This window comes from Mixophyes fleayi, chromosome 5, assembly GCF_038048845.1.
Source record: "Mixophyes fleayi isolate aMixFle1 chromosome 5, aMixFle1.hap1, whole genome shotgun sequence".
In the NCBI taxonomy this organism is placed as follows: Eukaryota; Metazoa; Chordata; class Amphibia; order Anura; family Limnodynastidae; genus Mixophyes; species Mixophyes fleayi.
This window is the reverse complement of record NC_134406.1, coordinates 187,922,245-187,945,465: the sequence shown is the minus strand read 5'-3', so window position 1 is coordinate 187,945,465 and position 23,221 is coordinate 187,922,245. Positions and strand designations below refer to the sequence as shown.

The following is a 23,221-nucleotide window of genomic DNA, read 5'->3' as shown; positions in this document are numbered from 1 at the left end:
CCTTGAGAGACAGAAACCAAACTGGCTTTCTCCATGTCAATTAATATTGTACAGTCTATAATGGCTGAATTTTTTGGTATTTTATACAAGTGGAGGGGGGCCTTGAGAGACAGAAACCAAACTGGCTTTTTCCATTTCTTTACATATTTAACTATAAGTGTAGGGTGTAATATACATTCAAAGACGATGGCTGCATTGCCAATATGCATAGATGGAGAGGAAGACAATCTGTTTTGTGTGTAGAATAGGCCTACCAACGAAGAATTAAACTGTTTTTTGGGATGATTTATTACCTCAACAATTAGATTACTTGTCTCTAAAACAGTTGGAGCACTAAATTGGGTTAATTTAGGCCCAAAAACATGGATTTTCCCAAAAAATAGCAAAACAAAACCAAACAAAACCAAAACCAAAACCAAAACACGCAATGGAGGTTTTGCAAAACCAAAACCAAAACCAAAACACGACGGTAATCCAGATCCAAAACCGAATCCAAAACCAAAACACGGGGGTCAGTGACCATCTCTACTAGGAACTGCTCAGTAGCTGTCAATTATTGGCTGACCTTATTTTATAGTGAAAGTTCCTCTTTAAGTAAAACTCATAAACCAGATGCTTGTGTTTTGAAAAAAAAACCATAAGATTTTATTGTTTCACAACGGTGCTTGATACAGTTAACTGATTAGCAATTGTTACACAGATTACATTGACATGAATTAATGAATTTTTTTCTGTCTTTCACTAGAGTGTCGTTAAGAAAAACGATACATTAATGCAACTCTCAATTTGTAATTATAGAAGTAAAACAATTTATTTAAAAACATATTTTGATTCATCAAAAGCCTGTTATGCAAATTGTGTCTGCGCAGCTCATGCATTACTTGTAGATACTCCTAAGGTCCACAATCACCAGTGTGACAAGGGTCTGTAGCAGAACATGGTTACCATTAAACCAGCAAGTTCTGACAAAAGAAGAGGCACAAGAAGGCAGATTCTGCATGACTTCATGGGTTTACTTTCAGACCAAGACATAATGCCAGCTCAGACTTCTGGATTTTGCCATCCCTGTTGACATCACAATGATTTAGTAGAATTTGACGGAACTTGTCAAGGTCCACGCCACTGATACTTGGCTGTCAACAAAACATAGAATGTTATTGGCAATAAAAATTAGAAAGTGCACAACATGCATAGCCAAAATGAAAAAAGACACTTTAAAGATAATTTATGAACCAGCATAAATGTGGTGTTGCAGCTAAAATGCTGATTTGTATCATCATGTACACATTCATATAGAGAAGGGGGTGGATCTGCAAGTCAAAAAGGTGGTATCTGAATGCGTGTAAATGTTGCATCTTCTGCTGGGAAAGGCTGTGCGCATCAGGGTGTTCTTTGCTAAATCTGGGCTAAGTGCACTTGTGCATCTCGGATTGTCTCCAAACGGAGATATTCCAATATATCCATAGTTTGAGCATATTGTGCTCTAAAAATCCAATTTTATTCTAGTAGTAAATCATAGAGTTTACTGTATGTTTCAGCAGAGTTTAACATGCAACTGTCTATATTCATGTATTACTGCTTATAGCATGTACCTATATATATATGTGTGTGTGTGTGTGTGTATATATATATAAAATACATATATACATAGACACTCAGTTATTTACTTACCTTCTGCCTTGTGTTTCTATATAGTTCTAGATTTATTTTATGTAAAACTATAACTGAATATTGGACACCTTTGTATACATTGTTCTTTTCCTGCCCACTACATAAACTTTTCCTGCCCACTACATAAACTTTCCTGCCCACTACATAAACTTTTCCTGCCCACTACATAAACTTTTCCTGCCCACTACATAAACTTTTCTTGCCCACTACATAAACTTGTGAAGTTGAACATGTACAAATTCAATTTTGCTCATTGCTAATGTTAAATGGTAACAAAATGCAGATATGTTTTTTTTTCTTTCAAAAACAAGATGATACATAGGCATATTTGGAGTGAAATGGTATATCACATATATCTGATACAGGTGAAAAAGCTGAGACTGACATGTTGTGACATCACTGGTCCTGCCCCTGTGTTGCAATCAACTAATCGTCTCTGTGCACTTTGCAAAGTGAACGTGCAAACTCTCAGGCATGGTGTCCATACAAAAACCACATTGTGTATAGTGTCATTAGAAGCAAGAAGTTCCATATAGACAGCAAGACAAGTTGTATTCATGAGCTTGATTTTATACAGAAGTACTTTTGACACTACAAGTTGCTGTATCACTTTGACAAAACCCTCACATTGCAATGTGTTCTACTGGGGCCCCATAGTCCTTACACTGTCTAACTCTAGTCTGTGGCTTCATAAATGCATCAGTTCCCCTCCCCACATCATGAGACAGTCCCTGTCACATGCAGTCCTGTCCTCACTTACACAATCACAAAAGTGGACAGGTCACTGCCTCCTACAAAATCATCTCACTAATCTCCCCTGAATATACTAAAGCTCAGCTACTCACAGACACGGATAACTAAAAAATATGCTCAGAACTTGTTGAATGCACCCTCAAAATATGTAACATGTTTCCAGGTCATCTTATCAATTTGGCAATATCACCTTTTTCTAAACTATTTATGAAGCAGAGGTTTTGTGTGCCATGTAACCTTGGTGTACAATATGTCCCATTATTTTGTATGTAGCATTGAAACAAAATCTCCGTAGCCACAGAAACATTTTTTCTTACAAAGAGATTTCTCCTGGTGTATACACTCAATAAACGGATGTTGTGATGGCTGTGATGTGAATGTAAGTGTTCTATCCCTTGAAAGTCGAACACGTGTCTAGTAACACATAATTAATAGCACTGAAGGTCATAGGGAGACAAAACAGTAGACTCGGAAGAACACACAAGTAGCCCACTCAGTTTGCTCAGTTGTTTTATGCATTTTATGGGTGAAAATGTGCTTAATTTACTATAAATTATGTCTAAGAATACAAGTAATTAAATGTGTTATTAATTAAATCGTTCCTGTTACTTATTTAATGACAGTTCTACATTTATTTGAACAGCATTAAACAAAGACATACATTAAGGCAAATCTTACAATAAGATGAGTACAATAATTTTATAATAACCTCCAGTGAAAAAAGAAATTTCATCATTCATCATGACCTTTCCAAGGCCAGTCAGTATAATCTTCTTGTAATATGAAATCACATTCTAATCAGCTTTGAAAACGGTATAGCTACCACAGGAATACCCTACCTGAATCTTACTGTATCAATAAAAATAGCATGAATGTTAATTAATTAACTCATGGTATATTTACTTTGTTCTAGTGTGTGATTCTTTCATGAGGAGCTACATTTCTTTTAGCAAGTTGTAGCTCAGAATTAGTTATGGTTCACAGATGAAACACCATTTATGGCAATGAACAGTGCAATAACACAGAATATCTTCACTATACTGAGTTATTCAAAGCTAAACTAATAGGGTGTCAAGAAAGCACAGATTATCCACTTAATTCTAAGTCATGGTGCACTACAAACTGTGATACCTCTGTTCCATCTGCATACTTGATAAGAGAAAGCATATGCCAAAAGAATGTCTTTTAGTGCATACCCTTTAAAAAATGTAGCAAAAAATTGGACATCTGTGTGGCTTACATTATATTCCTGTGAAGTAAACTCACCTTAACTAGCTCCATCATGTCTTTGACAAATCCGTCTACTTCAGGACCTTCCAGGGCTCCTGTTTTACTCTGAAAGAAATCAAGTATTATTATTAACCAATCTCTAGTTTTTCTAATGTCTCTGGATTGTAAGCTCCTGCGAGCAGGTTCCTCCTATCCTCATGTTCTGCTCCTTTCCATACCTTTGCCCTTGGCTCATCTACTTCATTTTTGCACCCTTATCACTGGCCCCCTGCCCTTGGTTTCATCGTCTCCCTTTTCTTGCACCTCGCAGGCTCTAATCTTGTTAGTTGCGCCCATCATCATCATCATTTGTTTATTTATATAGCGCCAGCAGATTCCGTAGCGCTTTACAATTGGGAACAAACAGTAATAAAACAATACTGGGTAATACATACTGACAGAGAGGTAAGAGGGCCCTGCTGGCAAGCTTACACTCTATGGGCACAGGTTCAACTTGCTTTAGTTCTCTTTCCCCTCTCTTGCTTATTTGCTTTAGTTCTCTCTCCCTTTCCCCCTCTAGTTTCTCAGTGTCCCGGTCCTCACTTATATTTGCACTTTGTTTTGTATTGCCCAGTATGCTGTGTCCTGGATGCTCAACTGGGTTGATATTTTGCTGCACTTGTTCTTGTAATGCCCTGTTTGCCGTATCCTGCTTTGTTCCCATGCACGATGTATGGTGCCGCGGACACTTTGTGGCGCCATATAAATAAAAGATAATAACAATATATCTATAAATGTACTAGATCTTGTATTCTGTAATAAACATACCTTGTAAGGCAGAATGACACTACCTACTCATTCTAGGTCAGCTAAAGCATGTGAAACAGAGACAACAAGAAGTTACAATTTGTTATCTTAGAGTTGCATATACCTGAGCAGTTAAGGGGCTCATTCATGCTGTGATCCTGTAAACCAACAGAATCACTGTATAACTTGATCCATCTGTTTGTGTGGCCACTTCCACTATCACTGGGGTCTGAGAGTGCAGTTGGAAGTTGAAATCACACACGTTAGAATGATTGTTTATCATGGCTATTTTAGACTGACACATGTGGTGATACTGGACCTATATGTCGCCTGTGATATCAACTCATGTGTGGTCAGCATTATACTGCAGTCTATTGGTGTTTACATTTACTAGGGGATTATTCACTGCTAAGGTACAGACTAGGGGCATGATTTAGTAAAGGTTTAAGTTTTACTCCAGTTTAACAGATCTGTGGTTGCTTCCAACCCCAATCAGGTTAGGAGAAAATGTCATAAACTGTCAATACATTTAACTAAATCATACTTACTACATCATAGTGTTGAAAAATTGTTTCAAAGTCTCTTTTTCTTTCGTCTTGACTGCTTGCCTAAATAAATAGAAAAAAATCTTGAGACCGTTGGGAAGAGCTCAATTTTGCTACTTCAAGTTTACCAAAGTTGACGATATCTAAAACTTAGGAGCAATTCTAGTTATGTCTGGTCTTTGCTGTGCTCTGGTAAAATATATGACTGTTTTGAATACACATTAGTATATACACTTGAATCTTTATATTACTGTGAAAAAATTACTGACGATGTGCTTAAGAGCTGAGCTACATTTATCAAGTGATTATTGTGTATCATCTAGCTGTAGTTGCAAAGTTCACAAAATCATCACATAAGTTACCACATATACAAAAGCACTTAATGTGTCGCTATAAGGGTTTCCCCCTGTGAATTCCCAAATGAAAACATGCACATAGAAATGTTTCCCAAACAACTGAATATCCATGCTGTTCTCAAGAAATGTTTTTGGCTTATTATATAGAACGAGAGCATCCCCTACTTTTAAGTATATACCTATCCAGCACTAGGAACTGTGTACCAGTGATGATAAGATACATAGGGCCTGATTCGTTAAGGAAAGTTAAGCAAAATATTGAGTAAGTTTCCTTACGTAAGTGTTCTGGACAAAACCATGTTGCAATGCAAGGGGTGCAAATGAATTTATTATGTTTCACATATGGAAAATATTGTGTGTTTTTCATGTAGCACACATACTTGATAGCTTATTTGTACATTAAAATTTAAAGTTGGTCTCGGAAAAAAAAGCCAGTATTTTCCTTATGTGCAAAATAATAAACTAATATGCACCTCTTGCATTGTAACATGGTTTGTCCAGGAGAAAACTTAAGTGAAATAAAGAGTACTTTCCTTAATGAATCAGGCCCAAAGAGTCTTTAAGAACCTTTTATGAAAAATGTCCCATTATTATCAGAGCTTATTTAAGTAAGAATTGAGTAAGCAGTGTTTTAGGACAAAAAGAGAAAATTGGAGCCCAAAAGTAATAGTAATCATGACTTGTAAGTGACATCAAAGGGACAGCCCTTAGCGACACTTAGCTGTTCAGAGCCCTATTCTGTTATGTATGTCACATAGTCTGGTTTTATTGTCCTGTTATCACTTCCTATAATCCTTGAACTTTACTGCTAATTTTAATGGTCTGTATACTCCATGATATATATAGCCTTGACTTCATTTGTGTTTACCAATCATGTTGCCTCCTGTAGCTTAAAAGGCTATTAGTGTTTTGTACAGAGGTTATAATAATGATGCTGGAGCCAAATATGACTCAGCCAGCTGGCAGCAGTGCACAGAAAATAATCTTGTTTCACAGGTCTTATATTCAAACCAACACTAATACATACATTACTACACATAATAATAATATACGCGATAAACTAATATGGTGTTATTAATGCATTGCATAACATATTATAGAAAATATAATATCACTTTAGTCACACAGATGATGTCTGGAAGGATAATCATACAGACATATAACTAAAACCATTGAAAAAGCTACGGAGCACTTTCTATTTTTTGTGGGCCAATCTCAACAGAAAAATAAGGAAATAATTTCCCTTACCAGGACCTCATTCTTCTCCTTGCCAATCAATAGTTGATGTCATTGGTTGTAATATAAAAAAAAGTAACAGTGCAATTTGTATTGCGGCGGTATTTAACCCATACCACCCAACATTAGTCTCTTTGGCAACGAGACGGTGGTGGGGGGGATGGTGTCCACTGAACAATGGGGGTGTGACCATGGCCCAGTGGGGGGTGGTCACACCCCTGGGGCATACCTAGTAATTTTGAAGCGCTAGGCTAACCTGTACTCCCCTCCAAACACCCCTTCCGGCACCCATTAACCGCTGCTCTGCCATGTAGAGCAGCAGTGAACAGAATACCTCCCAAATTTCCCACCAATCGGGACAAATCCGTCCTGATCGGCATGGCGGGACAGAGCCTTCAAATCGGAACTGTCCTGCCTAAATCCAGACAGCTGGAAGGTATGTTTAACCTGTATGCTGGCAGGATTAGGCTGTATGGGAACAATAGCATGATAAGCAGCCTCAAATTAGCATTTTTGAGTTGTATATACTCTGCACTTAATTTAAATTGTAATAATATGTATAGGAGTACACCAAGCACAGTGTGCACAGCATCAACCCTTGCATTCTTTGCTATTAAGAGAGCTGAGGTCAAAGCTTTAGTGGCTATTACCTTATAGCAAAGTATACCAGGGTTGACATGACACATAGGTTTGCAAAGCAAAAAGTAGAGTGACATTTGCAGAGTAGCAGGAGTTTACAAAGGCAGATGTGAGCGTTAGCGCAGTATTTCTTAGCAAGTATGAATTGTGTCCAGCAGTACACTTAGTTTTAGGGAGCAGAGCAGAAACGACATGTCTTTTTGTGGAATGAGATTATTTTATTTACATATAGGAAAGGGTGTATTTTAAGGGGTGTTCCTTGTTTTCTGCAGGGCTGCATGCACATTTCAGTTCCGCAATGGAACTTGAATTTGCCCTGGCTCAGAGCTGGTGCTCTTTAGACCATGTCCTATCCTCTTAATGTGATTTATTTTCCCCTCCTTGTTGCACTTTAGCAAAGAAGCATATTTTATGTGCACTCAAAGTAATGTAATAAAAAGCTTCACATATACAGAAGTGTGATAAACACAGACACCATGTCCAGTCACTCTCATTAACAACTTAAAGCAGAAAATGAGCATCAATATAGATGAAATATACATAGATATAGAAAACTGCAAATGTATTTTAATAGGGGCGGTTCTAAAGCAAAAGGAGGCTGGTCTGTCAAAGTGACCTTTACAATTTTGCATAGTGATCACATATGAACCTGCAAATTCACAAAGAGTCAACATGGAAAACCAAGACATTCCCAGATTGTGGTGTGGAAACCTTTGGAACAAGTTCTTTTCAAAGATCTTAAAAACAAATTGTGATCCACAGCATCTGTGACAGCTGTTTTCAAGATGAAGTTTAGCAGTTATTTCATCCAGCTGGAAACATGGAGACTATTTGTGGGAACTACAGCTGCACTTCATAGGAGCAGAGGAGAGAAGTGTACGGTGTACAGACAGGTATTAGTCCTGTGTCACTATACCAACCCGGCTATAGAGGCGAAAGACTAATCGAACCATCTAGTAGCTGGTTCCCTCCGAAGTTTACCTCAGAATGATGTCCTGCACATTGTACCAAGCGCACATTACCATTACCATACATTTAGCTTCTTCAGATGCTGCAAATGGCTGATGATTTGTCATACATAATATATATATATATATATATATATATATATATATATATATATATATATATTTATTTCACCTCTCCACACACTTATGGGATGCAGAGGCGTCTCCTGAAAGTGAAGACTAGGCAAGTAACCTTCATTGGACGGAGCATCCACCTGCTCTGGTGCACAACCAGATTGTTTTGTGGTGCATGTCGTAATAGACCTCCACTAACCGGAATGTACGGATTAAAATTGATATATTATTGCTATGGCACCTTTACTTCCTTGAAGGTGAAGAACATGTACTATTACAGAGATTTCAGGTTAGTTTAATGGTGGTCTGCAAGGAAACAGATAAAGAGAAACACAAATGTTGGGCTTGCAGAAGGGTTACAGTCCTGTCTCCGACCAGATGAAGACATTGAACAAGTCTGTGCTGAACACAAATGAACATTATAAATGTCCCCGATTACGTGATTAAACTGGAAACATTTGTCTGGGCTGTCTGCAGAGGGAAAGGGAAGAAGATGAACATTGCAGCATGAACTTCTAAACAGAGTTTCCAAACAAATACTAAAACTGGGTACACAATCATATTGCAATTTCTGTAACATTTTCACAATCAACATGCCGATTCATGCGCACGCACCTACTAAATTTACTTTAAGATCTGTGATCTTCATCTCTTATAAGCATCTGCTGAAAAAATTGTGACTCCGTACAAACTCTACAGATATCTGTCAACTATGCTGGAGACAGACTTCCACATTTGTTCAACATTGTTCCATCGTTGATCGTGATTTTTAGGAAGTTTATAAAACCAAGTCAACAGATGCAATGTGTTTTGGTACGATAAAACATGATTGTGGGAGCGTTCATACTCTTGCAATATCTGACCAAACGATCATGAATCGTGTGATCTGCGGATCACGGGGGGGGGGCCCTCACGGGGGAATGGAGGCCCCCATAGCCCAGGGGCCTCCATTACCTTAATCCGGCCCTGTGTGTACCCAGTTTAACCCTTTACCTGCTATCAGAGGACACACTCAGATATGTAGTATATCCATACATATAGATGTCCACACAATAAAACCTAAACATAATTCATATTACTTTTATTTTCCAAAACACTCTCCTACATGGAACTATTAAAAGTAACATGCAAATGAATTCTGAACAAGTTTAATTTTACCAACATTGTTATAAGCATAATCTGCATAGACTTATGGTTTGTAAGCGGGATGCTTAAACTACTAAAATCATGAATAATAATTAAAACTTTAAATACTTAGGGCTAGATTTACTAAGCTGCGGGTTTGAAAAAGTAAGGATATAGCCTATAGCAACCAATCAGATTCTAGCTGTCATTTTGTAGAAGGTACTAAATAAATGAAACCTAGAATCTGATTGGTTGCTATAGGCAACATCCCCACTTTTTCAAACCCGCAGCTTAGTAAATCTAGCCCTTAAACTTTTTTAATGGAAAGAAGTTTGCCAGTACCTTGCATAATATATTTAATTTTTAAAACAATTGGAAAAAATGGTTGCAGGATTCCAATGGTCAATTTAATCTAGTATGTAATGAGGGGAGAAGATTCTGCTTAGTAAATATTTTTGTCACTCACAAGCATTCAGTATTAAATAACATATTATACTTAATATTACAAAAATGGCTTGTGTATGTTTTTCTATGCCTGCTTGCATAATTATATTGATAGTATTGTGTGATATTTGTTTTATTATACGGTGTTATACTCTATATTTTACACCCTTTTTCTTTGTGTAATCCTAAACATTTGTTTTCTGGAAAACCAATCTTTCTAATAAAAATATAAATACATTGAAACAAAGTATTCAGTCTCTAGTGTCTGTCTCTGGGAAACACATATGTTGCCTATTAAAGAAAGATTACAGATAACATATTGACCGGCTTTAACAAACAACATTTCCATTACAGTACTTGATTCAAGTCATCAGTGTGTAAAAGGTTTAAAGTCTTGCTTTGTAAGCACAATGTTCACTTCATTTAACACAAGCTAACAATGAATGCACTGATGTGCTCTCTGCAGCACACACTAAGCTGTAATTCTAGTATTATAGATGGAACTCCTCAAAATTACAATTAAACTATCTAGTGTTCTACAAAATAAATGAACAACTCATGACACTATAATCATTAATAAAAATATATATTTTTTGCAAATACATAAATCAGGATGTGGATTTAAGTACAAAGTCTATGCCATGGCAGTCATCACTATCAACTGACACTTACAGCAACCCTGTAGCTGGTGGCTAAAGATAACATACTGTAGAGACACCCATCAATGAATCAGCCGCATCTGCGTTGGCACGCCCTAGGCACTCACTTGAGTGCATTGACTATGTTCATCCAGCCCTTCCCTCCCATTCATTGGCGTAAGGTCCGTTTCTGAGCATGAGTAGAGCTATTTCATGCAAAATACCCTATGCAAAGGAACTTATGTCTGAACATGAATCAGGCCCTTTATCTGTAATTTGCTACAGTTTCTGATAATGTAATATGGGTTTGAGATATATTGTAGCAAGGGCACCCTTCAGATGATGAACACACAAACAACTTCTTGCTTTTTCTTTGCTTTTATTGTCAGGATGGCAAAGTGGCTCACAACACAAATTTCCACAGACATTCTTGTGACCCTAACACTAGTTAACAAAGATCAACTTCCTAGTCACCAGCCAACTTGTTCAGCACCAGTCACACTTCATGTTGAACAACTCAGGTTTAAATACCATACATTTCTTACACAGCTCTATCTTGATGGACAGGTGACACTCTCACCTGCTCTTTATAAATGAGTTCTCTTCAGGTGTTCTGCTTGATTAAACTCACTGCAGACACACCCTGTCAGCAGCTGCTAGCTGTGGAAAAAGACACCTCCAAACCACTTCAAAATATGTAAGTTAAATCACATCTATACTACTATTTTGTCATACATGTCCTCCAGAAGGCGCAAAGAGGCATCGATTTCAATACTATACTCTCTACAGAGCTATATAGGTCAGACTCCTGGCACACTTCACCCCTATACTGAATTCTAGAGCACTGCTTACACATTTGGCTGGTCTGTTTATTTCATGGAGCGCCATTAATCCTACATCTATCAAGTTAATTAAATTAATTCATCTTCTTTGAGGTATGGGCAGCTTTTCTAATGCTTGGTCAGATCATTCCATGCTTTGGGCTACAGCTGATTTATTGAAGAGCTCCAGAGGTCGCTCATCCTGGAGACTCAATGAAACTTGTCTCACAATTCCTCAATTCAAAAAACAATTAACTGCCCAAATCCAATAATATTTTTATATAAACTTAACTTTGGACTCCTTACTCCCCCTTTGTGTGGGAAGCCCATAAATTGGTTATTAGAGGCAATATCTTTAATTATGCCTCATTTCGTAAAATCACTCTAATTCTGTCTATAAACAAATCCTGACAGTTAGAGAATTGATTCAGTATCTTCTGGTAGAAAAAAAACTGAACAAGCCCTTCACTGATTAAACCAGAAATTTTAAGAACAAAGTAACAAAGCAGATACTATGCTTGCAAAAAAAGTGAAAGGCATAAAAGTAGCACAAGCCATCATAGCTGAAAGGAACAAAAAGGGTAAACTTAGCTACGACCACCATGTAATAAATAAATCTTTTCATCAATTCTATACCTTCCTCTGTAATCCACAAAAAAATACCACCATTCCACGGCCAACTCCAGCTGATATACAATGATATCTAAATAGCTGTAACATTCCTAATCTAAACAGAGGTTTAGCCAATAAGCAAAACTCAGATGTAATGGAGAAAGAGGTGAAAAAGGCAATCAAAGATAAAATAATCGAGTCTGGATTAAAGGTACCCAGCAAATGCCAACCCACATTTCATGAGGGTGCTTTTCAAGGCCTGAAAAAGTACTATCAGCGAAACGCGCTGGGTATACTTAATCCAAACTCGACTAATGTATTATTTCCTACTAAAAAACCTTTTGTCTAGATCTGATTAGAATATTATGAAGTGTTATGAAGTGTTATATTCTAAATTAATTTTAGCAAATAGATGAACCATCTCCAATTTGCCCCTAGAAACAATGGAACAATGAGAGGTAGAGAGCTATTCACTCTATATACTAAAATTCAGAGACAATAATGGCTGGAAATCAGACTAGATATTGGAAGTAGTAATTCTAGCGTTCAACAAATTATCCAGATCTAAGGTATAATTTAATTTGTTGCTGATAATATATTTATCCTCACAAAAATTGTGTTAATCATTAAAAAAATCTGTATAATGCTGACATAAGAGTGAGAACTGAGAGAAAAAAGTTTAGATAGCAGCTATAAATAGTTAAGAGAGACAATAGTACAATTCAACCAATATATATATAATTGGGTATATCTATTAGGAATCACAGGAATAGGAAATAGAAGGATTAAAATGTGTACCCAGAAGATTTTAATATTACTCTAATTTACTACTTCACTTTGTAGTTATTTTGCTGATTATAATATTATAATTTTAAACATAAGTATTAAAAGTTAATTTTTAAACCAAGTGGGATTTACAATCATCGGTTAAAAGAATACTAATGTGAGACTATTAGTGCACTACGTTAAACAAATTATTTTACTCCAACCTTAAGCTTTGGACTATACCAGAAGAATGGTGGATCTGATTTGTTACATAAACATCCAAGATTCCTTCTGTGATTTTAGCCCTAGATGTCAATAACGCCATTTATGTTCCAAACCCTAAAAAATATATAATCCTTCTTTCATTTTCTCTAAACAAGATTTATACCAGAATCCATCTTCTACGGTTTCGAAAAATGACTTAAAATCCTCTGTTTGTTCTCAGTCATGGGACAAGTCAAGCCCACCCCATCTCCCATTAACCTAAGCTCTTTGTATTGAACCATTTCTTTTTAGACTGAATCCAGATGTAAAGGGGATCCAAATTCATGATAACCAGAACAAGTTTTTTCTGTTTGCGGATAACGTTCTGTTAACCTTGTCCTTGCCACAAACCTATTCGTATAATTAGAGAAGAGATCAACTATCAGGATAGAAAGTGAACAATTCCAAGTCTGAAGCACTCGCTCTTCACCTTCCTATCAAACTGAAAAATTGTTGGAAATTAACATTGACATTACATGGTTCCCCCTAGCAATCTGCTACTTTTTACTCACCAAAGATTATAACCAACTTGTTCAATCCAACTACCATCTGTTATTTTCTCTTTTTACGTGGGACGTAAACAACTGGAATCCCCTTTACATCCTGTGGTTCGCAAGGTTCAACACTATAAAAATGAATGTTTTGCCCAGTCTGCTGTACTTGTTCCAAACCTTACTAGTTAAATTCCCGACTCTTTTCCATCTCTCCAATCGCTATGTGGTCAGTTTATCTGGACTGGCAAAAAGCCCAGAAATAGAAGAATTTGCAGAGCTAAATCTATCCATAATGGGGGCCTGAGCCTTCCTCTGTTTGAGAAATAATACTACACCAACCAACTGAGCCATATGGCATGCTGGCCCAGGTGTTAAAAATGTGGTCAATATTTAGTAAGCATTGTTCAGCGATCAGGGAGCATGACTCCTACCACAGCTTCCCAGGCACCTCAGACCAGCTTCAGTCTATGCTGTCTCATCTGTCCACTTCACACTGGCGATATAGTATGAACTTAACAAACACCTAGAGCTAGCACCATACCCATCTCCACTCACACACATTTGGAAACATCCACTCTCTCTCTCCCAGTTTGTTCAGCAGCTTTTGCACAACTCTGGCTATCAGTGGGCTGGACAGATTTCTTTTTATTATGGGACAATATGCCTGACACACCTTTTCTGGCATGAGTAATATATCCTTCCTCACATTCTTCAATTTTGCTACGTCCAAGTGAAAAGTTTCATACAGGCTCAAATGAATTCTCAATCACCAGAGCCATTTGAAAAGCATGGGAATAAGACCTAGGAATCTCACTAGACAAGGAAGGATAGTCGCTCCTACATCAACCTATCGCAAAATCTTCAAGCAATACAGCTGTAAGAGAAAATACCTATAACATTTACACCAGATGGTACATGGCCCCCACTAAATTACAAGCTATTTATCACCATATATCCAATCTGTGCTGTCAGAACTGTGGCCACCAATTGGTGGAACCATTCAGTAATATCTTGTTTCTGGAACAGCATATTGGGTGGTAGTCATTATACTGATGCTGATAATTCCGACAACCGGTATAATGAAAAAATAAAGCCGATTCCAATAATCACAATATGGCGGAAAGGCAGACTTACTATAAATAAGACAGACCACATGTGCGACATGCCTGCTCTACGGCTCGTATACATTCGGAAAGCAGCAAATGCCGGCACTTGGAATTGACATCACTAACAATGCAGAAAGTGACATTTCCAGTTTTAAAGCCGCAATCCCAGGACCCACCACCTGGGTAAAGTAATCTAAGGTTTAGGGTTAGGAGTAGGGTTAGGGTTACGCTCCTGGCATTGCCGCTCTAAAATAGCATATCTCACTGTCTCCATTGTAAGTGACGCACATGTGGTCTGTCTTATTTATAGTAAGTCTGCATTTCCTCTATATCGTAATTATTAGAATAGGCTTTATTTTGTCGCTATACCAATTGACTTTTCAGCATTGGTATAACGTACTCCACCCAGTATAATATACCTGTAGTCACAGTTTATTAATATTCAATTGCCAAAGGACCACTTGATTTCTTTACTATGCTAACCAATAAGATCAATAGATAAAGCTAATAAAACCATTGAGCACATTTAAAAGAAAGTTAAACTGCAAATTGCTAGCAACTGGAAAAAGGCATCGCAACCATCCACAACAGAATCTGGCATGTAGACACTATGAAGTATATCACCAGTCTCCGTTACAATACAGTTGAAAATTTTCATAAAGTCTGGGAGCCTTGGCAACTCAAACATAATAGTAACCCCCAACGCTACTATCTTCATAAGACCTGAATTTACTTCCTTTAACTGCTTCACCCTTCAGTCTTCTGAGGCCCAAATTTTATTCTCAGTTGCAAAAACACCATGACTACCGACTCTATGGGCTGAATTTTATGCCTGCAAACCCCCATTAAGACACATACAAAACAGGAAATAATGTGGCTACCAATTGCTAATAATATGGTATTTTCAAAATATTGCATTTATTCTAGATAGTTCTCATAACCTGCTGAACTAAATTCATCTGAATCATTCCATGCCAACAAATGTAACAATCACTGATTTACGAAAATTCTGAATGAACTCCATATAAAGCATTGACTCAGAATTAAGAAGTATTACTGTCAACCAATCAAAAACAGAGACTTTACCCATTCAGATTTAGACAATCCATCCCTGATAGGAAATGCACAATTAGACTCTTTATTGTTCTCATTTATTTTTAAGAGACTTATCATGTATTCAGTAATACTTACATCCATTTTAAACTGAAGAAGAAAATTTTCTTGAAGTGCCAGGATCCTTAAAACAAAACAAAAAAATAATACATTTTCTAGTAAAATAAATATACAATATTTTACATCCAGTTGTGGTTCTACTACTAGTTTTGAAAATATGTATTTCTGTAAATAATTTTTCCATGTATTCAAATACACTCATCCACAACAGTTGTGCTTGGGTTGTCTTTACATAGAACAAGGACAACTTAATGTAAACTTGACAGATATTGTATTTAATAATAGCATTTATAAACACTCATCTGCACAGAAGAAAATAAATACACATTAAGTTGTAAGGTTGCCACAAGTGAAAAACATTGAATAGTTGGTAGAGACATTATTATTATATACACTTGCATTATGCCTAGATCTCTAGTATTGGATTGATCAATGTATCCTTTATTGGTCTAAAGGTCCTCCACTGTTTGTTTTGTATGAATTGCTAGTATATCTGTACAGAAAGGAAATATCGACAGTACATCTGGCAAGAACACGCATTCAGAACGTCAGCATAAGAAAAATACTTTGCCAAGTCGTTCAGATCCAACCGGCCATCTTTATTCTTGTCAAAGAGTTTCATCTAAAATGGAAAAATACAAAGAATCAATGCATTTAAGTGAAGGCTAAAAAGAGAAACAAAACCCAGCACTGTTATGTATAATACCCATCATCAACGTTTATTTATACAGCACCAGCAGATTCCATAGTGCTTTACAATTGGGAGCAAACAGTAATAAAACAATACTGGGTAATACATACAGATAGGTAAGAGGGCCCTGCTCATGAGCTTACAATCTATGGGACAATGGTTTGATACACAATAGTAAATGCTGCATCATATTGCATAGTTGTCTCGCTAGAATGGTTAACAAGTATTTAGTGGGCTGTGTGATCAGTCACACAACTATGTTGGTCAGAGGATTGTCTTGTGTTAGCTGTGTAGAGGGTGGTAATAGGGTAACCTAGGGAGATTAAGAGGGTGGTTGAGGAATATTATAAGCTTGAAAATGAGGTGGGTTTTTAGAGAACGATTGAAGGTTTCAAGACTAGAGGAAAGTCTTATTGTGCGAGGGAGGGAATTCCATAAAGTGGGTGCAGCCCGAAAAAATTCCTGTAACCAAAAATGGAAGGATGTGATGAGAGTGGAAGTCTGTTGTGCTTTTAAAGGATTACATCTAAATGGTTAGCTGGCCGTCAATACCAAATTTACACACCTTTGATGGATGGAGTTTATAGGAAACATTTTTTTATACTTTCTATACTATAATTGTTTGTAAATGATCTAGTTGTGTGCAATCATGTCATTAAATTTGTAAGTGATCTGCATTATTCAAGTCAAGAAATAAGGAATAAAGGAAATAAAACTCACAATGATACACATATATTAGGGCCACTTACCATAGTATCAGTGTATTCATCCAATTTATCTCCAGTGATAATTTTTTTATGTTGTGAGAAGAGATCTTGCAAGAAATTCTGGTTTTACAAATATAAAAACAGGAATTACTGTTTACTAGAATGTATATTATATATGTCAATCAGTTTTAATTGTTTTGCTTGGATTGACTAATGGAAACATCAGCTACAGACATTTTGCATGCACATTTCAGCCTGCTGTGTTCTTCATCCTTCCCTCTTTAAGGTGATTCCTATGGTCCTACAACTATGTTGACACCAGTGGCTGGTACCTGTGGTCAGAAACAGATAGAGTCTAACCAGCCTAGAGTTATATTATATTTCAGTAAATCTTAATTAATAGTTTCACATTAAACAAGAGACGTGGCACGGTGCAGTTGTTCAAAATACAGAATAATAACACCGGGCCTGATTCATTAAGAATCTTAACTTAAGAAACTTCTTATTTAAGTCGCCTGGACAAAACCATGTTACAATGTAAGGGGTGCAAATTAGTATTCTGTTTTGCACATAAGTTAAATACTGACTGTTTTTTCATGTAGCACACACATACTTGACAGCTTATTTGTACACTGAAATTTAAAGTTGATATTTGTGTGCTACATGAAAAAACAGTCAGTATTTAACTTATGTGCAAAACAGAATACTAATTTGCACCCCTTGCATTGTAACATGGTTTTGTCCAGGAGACTTAAATAAGAAGTTTCTTAAGTTAAGATCCTTAATGAATCAGGCCCACCCAGTATAAACATCATTTGAATATTAGGGATTTTGCTGACATTAAAAAGAAGGTACAGTATCAAATGCAAAAAATGTGTAAATAATGAGACTGCCTCAACAAATTAGTTTTAGTTCTATATAAATTAAAGAAATAGTAGTGATAATTGACAGAAATTATTCCTAAGAATAAAAAAAAAACTGATTGTTTATTTCATTTTGTGCCACAATATACAGGTGCCCATCCAGTACATAATCATAGGGAAGAAACTGATAAAGTGGTAGGTCCATACATTTTACATATATTTTTGCACATGTTCATGTAAACGCTCAGCACTCTACATTTTTCTGGTGTAAATTTAAAAGCAATACCCTAACACTACTAACTATACGAATGTCATTAGTAAAATTGCATTAGTATATCTTGCCATTATAAATCAAAGATAATAAAATGTTTGTGTAACAAATAGTGTAAGTATTAACTGTAATGGCAATATATTATCTTGTATATCATTGTCTCTTTGGCAGTGGCATTATTTTAAAAAGACATTTACTGTTAAATAGCACAAATGAATGTGAATAACAGGACCAAGTCAATAGCAATAATGTCTTATTTACAGCTTGGCAGATGTATCCACTTACTGACATGTCTTAGTTCCACATTATTACACTCATAAAACAGAATATCGCAACAAATGTTTGGCAGCGACTATAGATTAAGTCAACAGAGTCATTTATGAACTGTAAAATGGCAGCTCTGCAGCAGAAATACAGCTTTGGAACCACTGTGAACTTCAATCTGCTCAAATGGGCCTAGACTTCTGCTGGAGCGTATAGGATTACAGGGCAAGAGGGCTGCACTTGTGGAAAAGCAGCAGATGCACAGTCAGGGGGAAGAGGTTTGGCAGAGATGGGTGGATTCTATGCATTCCTAGTACGACGTGCAAAGTGGGTGCACTAATGCAGCTTGCTTTATGTGTAGCAGTGCAGAAATGAGATTTCATTTGGCAGCGCAAAATTATTGTAATGAGATAAATGGGCGGAGGCTTCATTCCACGGTTGCTTTTTGCCAAGTGCATATATTGGAAATCTATGGTGGGCGATGGGTGGGGGTTCTGGGTGGGGTGTAAAAAATAGCATGCCTCCCCTGGGCTGTGGGGCTGGGAAAATTAAAAGATTCAGGCCCATGTCGTGCCAGAATGGAAAGGGATCCCTAATCTGTCTGTCCATTAAACAAAAAGAAGAAGAATATATAAGACACACACAATTTTCAAATTAAGTTAAATTGTGTAAAAGACTACCTGACCCCTCTTCAACACTTTATCAAAAATAAAAAAATACATATTTTCTCCTCCCTTGATTTTTTTTGGATCTGTCGTGGTCCACGTGGACACCTCCACCAAAATCCCCATAACGACCCTCTCGCACACTATGGCTGGCTGATGCAAACTGATTATAACCAGGATTCCTCAGTACTCCCCTTCACCAGGAGCACAAACACAAGTGTCTTTCCATGCTGGGTACTTGTGATTTGGGGTTAAATGGAAGTCTTGGTTACTCCCAGCTGCTCCCAGCTATAGTAATTTCTCATCAGTCATTTGTACTGCTCTAACACAGAGGCCCCTGGGGGGTTGGGAAGAGTCCCAGTGCTTTTTGAGTGCAGGGTTGATAGCCTCTGGAATGGGGAGTGCACTGTATTTTGTGGCCCTACTGCCCAAATATAAAGGCACATACTGCAATATATAATTAAACCATTAGATATACATGTTTCATTATGAGTTATAAGTGATTGAAACTTTTAAAGAAAAAAAGAAAGACAGCATGTGAGAGGGAGCCCATGAAGTGGGAAAAGAATAGAAGAGAAGAACACTCATCTGAGCAGCCATCCAGCTCAGGTAAGTGTTTCTTTGTTCCTGGGGGATCACCAATCAGGGCTCACCACCAGCTATTTTGAAGTTTTTCCACCACGGCAAACCAATTCGTGCTCACGGTGTCACTGCTCAGCACCCATGCGACAGCTATAATGAAGCCATCCCGCACTGTGTGAAGACAGTTCAACAGTGGACACTCAAAAGATCGGGGCTCCGGAGGAACGACATTTGAATCAAGAAATAAGACATCGGAAGAAGAAGAAGAAGAAGAAGAAGAAAGGAAGACTGAAGGAAAGGTGAAGGAGTGCGAATAGGACAGAAGAGAGATGCTGGAAGAAGATAGAAGATGGTGACCGACAGAAGAGCTGGAGAAGGACGGGCTCAAGAAAGAAGACTGCTGGGGACCGTCCATAGAAGAAGCCAACAATAGCTGCCAGAGTATGGTAAGGCCCTTGGGCAGCTCTCTTAAAGGCCCACACCTGCATTCTCCTTTCTGTACATATTGGGCACAAGGTCTGTGATATATTTTGGGCACTAGGCCCGTGCAACAGTAGTGGACATTAGGCCCAGGGTATTTAGGTGCTGGATGCTCATTTTACTTTCTTCTTGGGGTGCATTTAAATTCCAGAATTAACCTCTGGGCACATTAAACTCCAGGATTAGCCTGTGGCTAAGTACATCAGGCAGTAGGCCGAGGAGACCAGATTGGCATTAAGCCTCTTAGGAGGTAGACCTGTTATCTGTGCCCGGTCTGACCATATTTGTATATTTCATCTAGGTGACCATTGTATGGTGGTCCATATACAGTATTATATATATTTCTTTTGAGGTATTTTCCCTTATAGGATTCAGATGTCAGGTCCCCATTAAGGATAAACTTTTGTAATCTGTTATTGTACCTGTATACTGTAATTGGTGTCTTGGAACCATAGGGATTGTAGTTAGGGGAGTACACTACACCTAGTGCTAGGCGCTAAAGTTGAGCAGCATCATACCAGTTATGTAAAATGTTGATGGGACCAGACTGCTGCTGTTACATTCTTCTCATAGTTAACACTAGTGTGGATGGTATAAGTTAGCCCAGTAGACAGCCTTGTAGGTGGGCTGTTTTATGTTGTCAATTTTAAACGGTACCATTTCTGGGAGTTGCAGTGGACATCCAGGAGGAGACTGTGATATCCCGGTGAATATTAGTTATCGGTGCATTGGTGAGTAGGATATTTGGTCGGGATACTACCCTGTCCTGAATATTCGTAGTCTCGCACCCATGCACAGACCAAATCAAGGTGTCAGCAATACATGTAGAGTAAAGGGTCTCTACTTCTGGCCATCACCTTGGACACGCCCTTCTTTAACTCTGGATTATTGCACTCCAGTAACTGGTTGTGGTTTTTACCCAGACCGAAGTGGCATGTGGGTAGCAATGCTGAGGAGCTAGTACGAAAGGCAGGTGGACCAATTGCGAAGAAGGTAAGAACTCTGTGTGCATCTGTTGTTCCCCGCAGACGCTATAAGCACGCCAATTGAACTACATGCACTCACTATCAAATACATAACCTACTTTCTGCAGTTGTTTTGTATTTATCTACCTACCTTTGAAAATATATCCATGGCAATATGGCATAAGTGAAGCCTTGTTGCTATACTATATGACTTAATTTGGACTATGTATTTAACTTGGTCAGTCTCTGACCACAACCTTCTTTCCTGCAGCTTATACTTACTTTATGTTGTCCCCCTTTACCAAAATCCACAAGCATGCAGCAACATCTAAATACTGCTGCTCTCTCCTATGACAAATCTGTCCTGCCCTGAAAACACTCACTTCCGCCGTAGACAATGCAGCTCCAGCCACCACATATAGTCTCAAACTATTCAAAACTCACCACCTGCAAAAGTGCTCCCACACACTTGAGTGCCGCTGGAGGAAATCTTACTTCAAAGCAGACTTCCCCCATTATAAATTCATCCTTACATCTTACAACATTGCAATTGGAAAGCAAGCATACTTCACTTCTCTAATATCCACCCAGTCTTCTAACCCCCGACACCTCTTTGCATCTTCAACTTGCTTCTCTGCCAACCTATGCTTCTTCACCCTCTCTCCCTCATAGATCATGATTTTACCACCTACATAAAAGACAAAATCAACACCATTTGACAAGATATGTTTTCATGCCAAATCCTACAGACCCCAGTCATTTTCTCTTCTCCACAATCCAGCGCTGGGGTTTGTAAGTGCTACTACAGAAGCGCTAACTAACTAACTATCTAAACTACCACAGGTGGCGCTGGTATGCTCAGACACTGTCTGGGACTCTGCGGAGCTAATCATTGAACTATATTGTCATGAGTCATTCTCCTGGCTCAGTAGCTCAATAGTTCATCTAGTTCATTTAGCTGTTTTGGTTTTTTTGGGTCATTTGAATCATTTAGATCACAAGTCACATGATACCTTCCCTGTCAGCTCAAGACACAGAGCTGACTGTTGCATGCTATATATATATATATATATATATATATATATATATATATATATATACTGTAGTTCTGTTTATTCCACCACATATAAGGGGAGATCTTTTAAACCTTTAAAAGAGATAAAGTGGAAAAGTTAGGTTTTTTTTTCCAATGACTGTATTTTAAAAGCAAAAAAGTGACACTTTGCATTATATGGAAGTAAAAAATAATAATTTCACTGCTAGTGTGTTGTATAAGTGATTGCTCTTTTTAAAATATTAAAAATGATCAGACATATTAAACATATTTGATCATTTTAACAGGACTATAACTCCTCTAATAAGCAAATAGTAGAAATGTCTACTGCATGTTTAATAGACTAGATCTATGATCCAATCACTTCTCTCAGCAATGTTCCAGAGCCAGTGATCTAACTGAACTAAATAAAGTAAATGAACTAACTGAACTAAATTAACTAACTTTTGAACTAATTTTATGAGCGAACTAGATCAGAATAAACTAATCACCAAAATGAACTAGATTTCCCATCACTACTTTTGACACTGTAGATCACCCACTTCTACTGCACCCTTTACTCCATTGGCCTTCATGACACAGCTCTTTTCTGGTTCACTTCCTTCCTATCTAACCACTCCATTAGTGTGTCTACCTCTGGCACACTCTTACCTCCACCATGACTATCTTTTGGGGCCCCACAAGGCTCTATAATCATCCCTCTGCTTTTCTCACTGTACACTTCTTCCCTTGGGGAACTAATTTGCTTATTTGACTTACAGTTACACTGATGACACCCAAATCTACCTCTTCTCCCCAACTTCTCCCTTTCTGTATTATTATGTGTAACCAATTATCTCTCTGCTATATCCATATGGATGTCCCAAAACTACCTACAGCTCAACATATCTAAAACAGATCTTATCACCTTCCTTACTCCCAGAGTCACCCCATCCTCTC

The 23,221-nt window shown here is 37.5% G+C and overlaps 1 protein-coding gene across 2 annotated transcripts in view; it reads right to left on the bottom strand.

Moving 5' to 3' along the window:
• Positions 1 to 616: 616 nt before the first annotated feature.
• The window catches only part of SCGN (secretagogin, EF-hand calcium binding protein), a 56,951-nt gene continuing 34,346 nt past the window's right edge, over positions 617 to 23,221 (bottom strand). For both annotated transcript variants that reach the window (XM_075211331.1, XM_075211333.1), the window contains 6 exons: positions 17,181 to 17,258; positions 16,307 to 16,362; positions 15,759 to 15,804; positions 4,989 to 5,048; positions 3,691 to 3,759; positions 617 to 1,133 (listed from right to left, as the gene is read on the bottom strand). In XM_075211331.1, the coding sequence (XP_075067432.1) occupies positions 1,005 to 1,133; positions 3,691 to 3,759; positions 4,989 to 5,048; positions 15,759 to 15,804; positions 16,307 to 16,362; positions 17,181 to 17,258 (438 nt within the window). In that variant the 3' untranslated portion in view covers positions 617 to 1,004. The remainder of the gene's footprint in view (positions 1,134 to 3,690; positions 3,760 to 4,988; positions 5,049 to 15,758; positions 15,805 to 16,306; positions 16,363 to 17,180; positions 17,259 to 23,221) is intronic.